Source organism: Etheostoma cragini, chromosome 20, assembly GCF_013103735.1.
Source record: "Etheostoma cragini isolate CJK2018 chromosome 20, CSU_Ecrag_1.0, whole genome shotgun sequence".
Classification (NCBI taxonomy): domain Eukaryota; kingdom Metazoa; phylum Chordata; class Actinopteri; order Perciformes; family Percidae; genus Etheostoma; species Etheostoma cragini.
Genome location: NC_048426.1, coordinates 9,047,765 through 9,057,072, shown reverse-complemented (window position 1 = coordinate 9,057,072; position 9,308 = coordinate 9,047,765). Strand labels below are relative to the sequence as shown.

The window sequence follows — 9,308 nt, the reverse complement described above, 5'->3', positions numbered from 1 at the left end:
ACACACACACACACACACACACACACACACACACACACACACAATTGCCAAGATTCTAATCGTCCGTTATATAGTGAATTGTCAGGCTGGTGAAAGGCTCCATTTGAAAAATCAGAGTTGTAATGATGGATGTTGCACCGTTCTTTTTCACCAGCTCTTCCGTTTCGCTTTCTGCCATGTTTACTCAAGATGCCGATGATGCGTTGGAGTCGGTGGCAGCTCATGGCTGTAAATCTTATATTGCATCAACTTGCATTATCGCAACACAACTAAAATCTCTATTGTAGGCCAATTTTATATTGTTTATATTGCATATCGTTTATATTGCCCATTACTAACTTACGCATTAGCCTCAAATTGGCTAAAAAGTATCACTTTATGAATTCAGGACAGGACATTGGCTTGAGTTCTGTGGCTTTCTGGCTTTTGGAGAAAGTTGTTCACAAGTACTCATCCGGCTTTACACTGATCGGAACCGAGTGGTATTCCCTTTTACAGCTTTGTTATGTGGTCCGTTGCTTAGCTTAGTGCAGTTTAGGCAAATGGACCATAAGATGAAAATTCTTATCTTGTCTCATAATCCCCAAAACACACGCACGCACACACACACACACACACACACACACACACACACACACACACACACACACACACACACACACACACACACACACACGGATAGGCGTAGGTGTGTGACAAATGGAAACACCCTCTCTTTTGATGATCTCATTTTCTCTATAATCGTGCTCACTGGACACACACACAGAAACACGCACAGAAAACCCTCATTAACCTTCTTTTATGTAGTGTTGGAATAATCCAGACTGATCCTCAAACCTAATCCCGTCTTCGAGCCGGCTGCAGACCCCCAAGGCCTGAGGAGTTTGGGCTTGGAGACTTTAAGACTTGAACCTGAAATAATACAACCTGATTAGCTCGGAGCTCTTCACCTGGTTCAACACGCTCCTAACGGTGTTGGGGAAAACGTACCGAGAGGAAAACCATATAGCGTTCCAGAGGTGAACACATCACCGGTGAGGAAACAAGCGTCCATCAAATTGTAATCCCTTTTTCCGTTCCCTAATATATGCACGCACGCACACCTGTTTACACACCCCGAGGACAGGGCAGGGCCTAGTAACAGTATAGAAACAGAGAACAGCAGAGTGTAGGCGGTTTCTGGACTTGTGTGTGTGTGTGTGTGTGTGTGTGTGTGTGTGTGTGTGTGTGTGTGTGTGTGTGTGTGTGTGTGTGTGTGTGTGTGTGGGGGTTTTGTTTCGCTCAGGTTGCCCTGAAAATTCTTTTCATGCAAGCAGTTTCCACAACAGTAAGTATCACGTCATAAAACACAGCAACCACACCCGCGTGGAGCTGCGGTGAATCACTCTCATCTACGGTCATGTTGTGAAGGCGAGGCAGAAACACCTCCAGTTTTCTCTGCATTCCTAAGTCACGGGATGCCCTCTGAACTCAGAGACTAGAGGCAACTTGTATCGGTGTCTGACTCTAAGATGAGGCTATGTTGTGGGATGACATGGCATATGTTAACAATGATTCATCTGTAATTGGCCATGTTGCATTGACCTCTATTGCCAAGTGAACATAACGTATAGAAGCAACGCCTTTCCTCTTATCCATGGACAAATAACCAGAATGGCTGAGGTTGCAATCATTTTTACACAAGTTAACTATGTTATCTTCGGATAGTGTGGTTTTTCTTGGGATAACGGAATTTAAAAAAACAAAAAAAACAAGAATGCCATGTGGAATATTATGTCATCTCAAAATAAATGAATGCCATTCATCAATCAATGAGCAAACAAAACAATATTTTTAAACCTGCTATCAGTCTTTTCATTTTAATGGTAGTCAAATAGAAAGATTAGAAACGTTATGTATGCTATGAGATCTCATACTTTATGTGAAATAATGTACTGTATATTAGATCTTTATTAAAATGGGCACCGTCATTTATTGTCTCAACTTTGAACACCGCTAATTCAGTGATTTCCTTTTTACGCATAAAAAAGTGCAGTACTATGAAGTATTTATGTAGTATTTTTTCAAACCTGAGTTTTGCAGGCAATCCTGTTCTTAGGCTTCGTCCAAACATCCACCAAATCAGAGGGTCGGGCTGCAGAAAGAAACAAAAAAGACAGTTTAAAGAGATGTTAGTGAGTAAATCAAACTACAGTGATAAGGTAGGAGGGACAAAAAAATCTGAAGAGTGGAAATTATCCCCTTGGTTATAATTAACCAATTATTATGACAAAACAACTCTGTCATCACGAGATAACAAGAACATTATACTTAATCCTAATCCTACTTAAAATAATTAAGTTCACCAGTTTATTAAATATAAAACCACAGTCAGCCCTGTATTAACATTGTTAATCTCTAAGAAAAGTACATTCACGTGCATCCATTATTTCAATTAATTGGGGTTACTCTTCACTCTGTTTCATCCTGTACATGTCCTTGACTTGGGCACACACTGAACTACGATGTCTTACCAAAGCTTTAAAACTTTAGTTTAACTCTCTGCTTTTATGTTAAAAATATATTTTTTCTAAGATGGATGTTTGTGTGTACCACCGTTGGGTTTACACCTAACTACAAATCACCCATGAGTATAAAATGGCACGTCTAAAGTTACACATTTGAGTCCAGAGAGTCTCCGGTTTCTTTGAAAAAAAAATCCTCTGAAACTCTTGTGTCAACTCCCACTTTTTTCGCCTCCACTGAATCTTTCCCATCTTCTTCTTCTCCCCTGGGTTCAGCTTGTTTGTTTATTGGTAAGGGATGACATTATGAAAAGGAACAAAAGTTGATATTGAAACAATCTCAAAAGCCCAAAACACAAGGAAAGTTAAAATAATGGTCTGTCGGCACATTTGTTTGTCGAGAAGATAATCGTTGTCAGATGAAAAAGTCTCTTCCAGCTCACACAAGTCAACACTTCAGAAACTATAAGGCACTCAGAGACCACAAACCTCCGCCAACGCTGAACAATCCTTCAATGAGCTGTTGCACATAAAGACATCACTCGTACCATTTTAAATTAGAATTGAGTGGATTTCTTGACCCTGCAAACATAACCCCAAACCGTAGAAAGAAGCCCCTAAGCTCTGTTTTTTTGGCTAAAAATGATAATCTGGGCCATCTGTCCACCAGAAGTTAATCATTAAGTTGTTAGTATAGAAATATACATGTTAATGGATGTAATAAATTAAAACGGATCCTAGTTTTTGTGCCTCTTATGAAATCATTGTTTGTTCAAATGAGATTTTGCACTGAAACATAGTCACAGTTTTTCTATATATTTTTTTACATACACACGCACTTTCTTTTTAGAGACATTACTTAAATCCTTAAATCTGCTCTTATCAATGTTTCTATATTTAGCCTGGATTGATTGACTAAATGTAATGTGAATGGAGTCACCTGTATTGGCGAACCAACAGAAAATTATAACCCAACTCAACAGTTCCTCTCAGCTCTAGCAAGCGTTGAACGCCTGGTTCAACTCATTATCTTAGTTTTTCTGCTCATTTTGGTCCGCTTTCACTGCTCTCATCAACTAATGTTCCAGCAGCGGGCAGCTGTTTTAGTGAAAAAAACTCAATAAATCTGTACACTCCTGCTCAGCACATAAACACTTCCTGGTTCAAATGCAATCAATAACTTGACTGATTTCAAATTATAAATTTGTTACTGTTAACCCTCTGTCCCCAACCCCTTAACACGCGCACCCAAGAATGTGAATGCAGGAGACAGGAGAGAAAGCTCTAACTGTCTGGCACTGGTCTGGTCTTGGTCTGGTCTTGGTCTCAACCCCTCAAAGTCTTGGTTATGTCTCGGTTTCAATACACTCTGGTTTTAGTTGATGACTCAGTCTGGGTTAAGGGGATCTTGACGACAAATGTTGTTTCCCTCTCTTTTCAACTTGTTATGCTGCCCCCAAGTGGCCAAAAAGCAAGTTATACTTCTTTAAACATCACTGTTTCCTTTCTGCATGCAAAAAATATGCCATTTTGGAATAAGGTAGATGTTACACATGGTTTCAATGTATTCTTTAAAAGGTATACAAAGATAGCAACAGGAAGTGACACTTTGCATGTCTAGATTGATTCATCCTTTGGTCTGAAATATTATTGTAAATATTGTATTAATCAATTTTGTTGAAAATATTAAAAAACTGTCACACTTTACAATAAGATACAATAACTAATCATTTGTTACTCTTTCAAAAACAGTAACTACCCTTTTTTGTGTTCCTTATTGTAAAGTGTTACCTAAAAAACTAATACCCTGCACATTTTCCTAGAGCCTTAGATGATGTATTCAAACAGTTTGTTTTGTCAGACTAACAGTAAAAAACCAAAAGATATTAAGTTTTCTATCATAGAAGACTAAGAAAACTGGTAAAGTTGATTAAAAAAAAAAAAACATTTCAGCATCATTTCAGCTATTGATTGGATCTTCCTACTTAATAACCTCCTCCGTCTCCTCTTCCTCCAGTGACCACGGACCCTCCATCAGGTGTGACTGTCAGTCGTGTTGGGCAGTTAGAAGATCAGCTGAGTGTTCGCTGGGAGGCCCCCCCCGCTCTCAAAGACTTCCTGTTTCAGGCCAAATACCAGATCCGCTACAGACTGGAGGACAGCCAAGACTGGAAGGTATAGGACAAGGACACAGTTATAAAGACATAAATCTTTTCTCTTTGTCTCTCACACACAATATCTCTGCAGCATCGTCCCAGCTGTTTCTCATCCTAGTGCTGTAATCATCCCTAATCTAGTCTGATTGAGGCCCCCTCGGCCAGATGGGTTAACAGTTGAGAAACTTTCATCAACCATAAATCCAGAAAGCAGGTTTTGATCGGGATAAAAACACAGGTCAGAGCCACTGTGTATACCTCTCTTCAAACTTTTAATGAATGAAAAATATGGTGTAAAACCTTCAGCCGTGCAGATGGTGCTTCCCAGGATTCATACGAGTCCTCTGGGTACGGGGGAAGATTCTCCAGTAATTAAGGGGGAATTACACCGATGTAATATAAGCAAGTCTTTGCTCGCAAAGTGGAAAAAGAAAAGAAGGGGTGTGGAGAGACGTGGCGGAGAGATGAGACCGGTTCGAAAGGAGGAGAGAGGAGATTTAAATCCAAGTGGCTTTAAGGGTTTGGTGGTGAAAACAAAACAGTTTTCCCTCTGAACCGGCCCTAATCATGAGGTCATGCTAAGGAATGGAGGGATACATCTCAGCTGTTAATGCCTTCAATATGGCTGAAAAGACGCACAGCGGTAACGTCTGCCGATTTGGCTTCCCCATGTCACATCATTAGCCCTCTGATGCCTGTAATTTCCATGTTCTGCTTTCTGTTGAAGTCGTTGTTAGCAAGTGTTTACAGACTGAATGCCAGAGAGAAAGTGAGGACAATTAGACAAGTTTAATAACTAAACTAAATAATAAAGTATGTAGACATTTCTTACTCTCTACTGAATCTATGTTCATGTCATTGTTTTTGCTACATCTTGTACTTTACTGTATATGTTGAGGACCTGTGCTGGCTCCTGTGTGTGTTTCTCAGCATATCCAGCTCTGCAGTACATAACAGAGAGCAGATTTTTACCCAGCAGGCACACATCACATCAAAACATTTTCATAAACATGCTGATCAGGAGTCACTAAACAATGTGGTTTGCATGCATGCTTAGGTCTGTACGTGGTTTGTGGTTGTGTTTTCTACGTAGCGACTCTGCCCTGTGTTTTAGTTTATGCACATTGGTATTTAATGCTGCGGTCAGACCTCCAACTCTTCTGTGTTTTGGTCTTGTTTTTAATATAGGTGATGGATGATTTTGGGAATCAGACATCTTGTAGATTGGCTGGACTGAGGCCTGGAACAGTGTACTTCGTCCAGGTACAGAATGGTCTGTGTGTGTGTGTGTGTGTGTGTCTGTGTGTACACGTGTTGGAGTGTATGTTAGTGTACTCCAGATTTGGTCCTTGTTCATAATATTGTATCTTGTCCAGGTTCGCTGTAACCCTGTGGGCATCTACGGCTCTCGCAAAGCTGGGATCTGGAGCGAGTGGAGCCATCCAACTGCTGCATCCACACCCCACAGTGGTGAGCGCACGCACACACACACACACACACACACACACACACACACACACACACACAAACACACAAACACACACACAGGGCTGCTCTTGATCTGTTAATTTAGAGCCTTTCGGCCCATTTTTGAGGCAATTTGGGCCACTAAAGTTTACTTATACCACTGTGCACTGCACGTCCAATAGCCCTCTCCCACTAATGGAAACTGGCAGTCTCAAAGACGAAGACAATGGTGCTGTTTTACACTCCTATCGGCCTGTTTTGTATTGTATTGGCAGTTTTATTTATGACAGATGCATTGGTCAAATCAAATCATATCAAATCAAAAATCATAGCCAGACGAAATCACATTATTTTCAAACCAGATGTTACGGAGCCAAACCAGACTTTTATTACGTAAAGTTTTAGTTGCAACACAAATCCCTTTTCAAATGAGGCGTTTAAAACATAAATAAAGGAACACTCAACACAATTTAACGCTGTCAACGGCTAGACGCGGTTTTTGCCTTCACACATTTAACAATGAAATTGCTGAGTAACATCTAATCGGAACTGATGGCCATGACTATAAAACCAAACATGGATTGTTAAAGACAAACATTTTCTTTTAAGGGCTTTTCAAACTTCCTATGAATTTTGGCAAAAGTACCAGAATGAAAGAACGGTCCTCTCAGTTACTGTGTGCATTCATTCCCTGAACTTTCCATGGCTCTTAGTGTGTGTTACATTGGCACACACAAGCAGTACACTACACATCTTGAGCGATATCTCACTTCTTGTTTTTGGCTTTCTTCCCTTTACTGCTCAGCCGCTCCTATCTGTCTTTTTACCTTTCCTGTAACTCTGCTCTGCAGTGGTGGAAGGTAACTAAGTACTTTTAACCCTACAATAACTGACCGAAATCCCACTACTGCTGCTTCGTGAGAGGTTTCATTACAGAATGCCAAAGCCAGTCTAACTCCCGTCTCATTCTACCCCTCTTCCCTTCCTTTTCTTCCCTTGATGCAGAGCGCCTGATGTCGGGCTCCTGTGACTCAAAGTCTAGCGGGGACTCCAACTCCACCCTGCGCAGGGAGCTGAAGCAGTTCTTCGGGTGGGTGCGGAAACACGCCTACGGGTGCAGCAGCATGTCCATGAAGCTATACGACCAGTGGAGAGTGCTGATGCAGAAATCCCACAAAACTCGCAACCAGGTAGGTAAGCATCACTAATGCAGGGGACACACAGTTGTATTCTAATCTGGTCACAGACACACATGCACACACGCAGACACATGCTGCACAAACGGATACTCAAAGTAAGTTTTCTTTTATAAAAGCTAACAGATTTTGTCTTCTAATTTAGGTTCTCCAAGGGGATAAATCCTAGCACACACTGTGTTTACAAGTCAAGCAAAGAACTGAGTGAGTGTGTTTGCATCTATGTGTGTGTGTGTGTGTGTGTGTGTGTGTGTGTGTGTGTGTGTGTGTGTGTGTGTGTGTGTTTTCGAGAGAAAGAGACATTGTGTTCGTATATGGGAATTATAAGACAATGTGCTCCGGACATTTTGTGTGAACACCAGCCGTTGCCGTGGGAGGACATCCAACGAGAAACTGTGGGATTCTCTTCTTTGCTGCATCTTTTCCAGCCGGCGTGAGCACTTTTTTCATCTGAAAAATTGCAACTGATAAAGGTGGAGTTTCCACGGACATCCTGGAGTCATGACTAGCGAGAGATCATGTGGACTACTCTGCTTTCTCAAAGGACGTTGTAGCATGAATAACTCGGGCATCAGTAAAGATGTTTGCCGTGTACCTGCTCCCAAAGGTCATCAACACCGACTCAAACAAAACTAGAAATGTTGCCCGAGCATCTAAAAGTATTCTGTGATCTTTTTTTTGAGTTTCTCCTGTGGATCCAAAGCACCATCTAGTGGCTGTTCAGCGTCCATGGATACTCCACATTGAAGCTTCCATTGTGGTCCTGATGTAAAAAGAAAAAGCAACAATTTGTCATTCAGTATTTTTAAGTCATGCTTTGTTATATAAGTGCCAAACTGGTTCACCCAGCATCCATGTGTGTCTGAGCGACAGTATGTGACTGATGGTGTTTGTGTATGGAGACGTTTCACTGCCTTTATTTTTGTACTGAATTGTACCAGCATATTTAAAACTGTATAAAGTTATGTTTTATGTCTTAAGTTATGTTTAGTTAGTAAAGAAATATCAATGACTGAAGTTGTTATCAATCTCTAATGCTGTTCTATAAAAACATGTTGTCAGAAACACAGGATTTGGGAATGAATTGTGTGCACAGTAAAGCAGACACAACGATAAACACACCTCTGCTCTTCCTGTTATGGATATCTTTAATATTCATATGTTCCCACTGCTCCGTAGAGTATGTCAACCCATTTCCTGCTGCAGGGATTTCGGTCAGATTGTCTGAACTGAAATATTTCCAATAAGGGAGTTTTGTGGACATAAATAACACATGTCTTAAAATCTATACAGAATAAGGTTTTCTTATCATATTGCCACCAAAATAAGAAGAATTCATGCAATGCATTGTGTGACTTTGAACAATATTATCAGCTGCTCCTCAAAAAAGAAAAGATGGAATGTCATTTTTGCCTTCCCTATGTTTTATTAGTTCTTTATCTAGTGTTAATATGAGATTCTCCATCCGTGGACGCCGTTTGTCACGGTTAGCATTTCAAGTCCCAGGGGCACTCCTAAATTTGTGGTTTATTTAAAAAAAATGCTTAGAAGTTTCCAAACTGTGGCTGGTTCCAGATCTGCTTAAAAGCTCACATACTGTATAGTGATAGGTAAACATGAAATATTCTCCAGCATATTTCAAAACACCACCAACACTTTTAAAGTAAAGAACAACATCATTGTGATACCAATGTGTTTCAGCTTGTAGGCTTTGATCCTGACTTACTTATCTTAAATTCCAAACTTCATCTTAAGGATATATTCTGTAACTTTTCAAGTGAGCCAGATTAATGGACCTTTTTCCACAGCAGACATTTTGACTTGTCATAGTAGGAAATGCACAGCTGAAACTGATAACCTTAACGAAGGCTCGATTCCATCCATTGTCCAAATAAGCTATTTCAGTGAGTCAGCATGCACAACAATACCAGGGCCTCTCTCCTGGACCTCCATTGACTATGACATGTCAACATGTCTGCCGTAAA

The 9,308-nt window shown here is 40.5% G+C and overlaps 1 protein-coding gene across 4 annotated transcripts in view; it reads left to right on the top strand.

Moving 5' to 3' along the window:
* Positions 1-8,444, top strand: part of crlf1a (cytokine receptor-like factor 1a) — an 18,447-nt gene extending 10,003 nt beyond the window's left edge. Inside the window, exons 5-10 of one of the 4 annotated variants that reach the window (XR_004654894.1) lie at positions 4,522-4,679; positions 5,849-5,923; positions 6,037-6,130; positions 7,133-7,321; positions 7,469-7,565; positions 7,614-8,444. Coding sequence is in view for 2 of the 4 variants with exons in the window: in XM_034858954.1 (XP_034714845.1) it covers positions 4,522-4,679; positions 5,849-5,923; positions 6,037-6,130; positions 7,133-7,317; positions 7,469-7,492 (536 nt within the window). In the remaining 2 variants the exon portion in view is untranslated. Of the gene's footprint in view, positions 1-4,521; positions 4,680-5,848; positions 5,924-6,036; positions 6,131-7,132; positions 7,322-7,468 lie in introns of all 4 variants that reach the window. The other 3 variants (XR_004654893.1, XM_034858956.1, XM_034858954.1) reach the window with 3 other exon arrangements.
* The last annotated feature ends 864 nt before the right edge of the window (positions 8,445-9,308 follow it).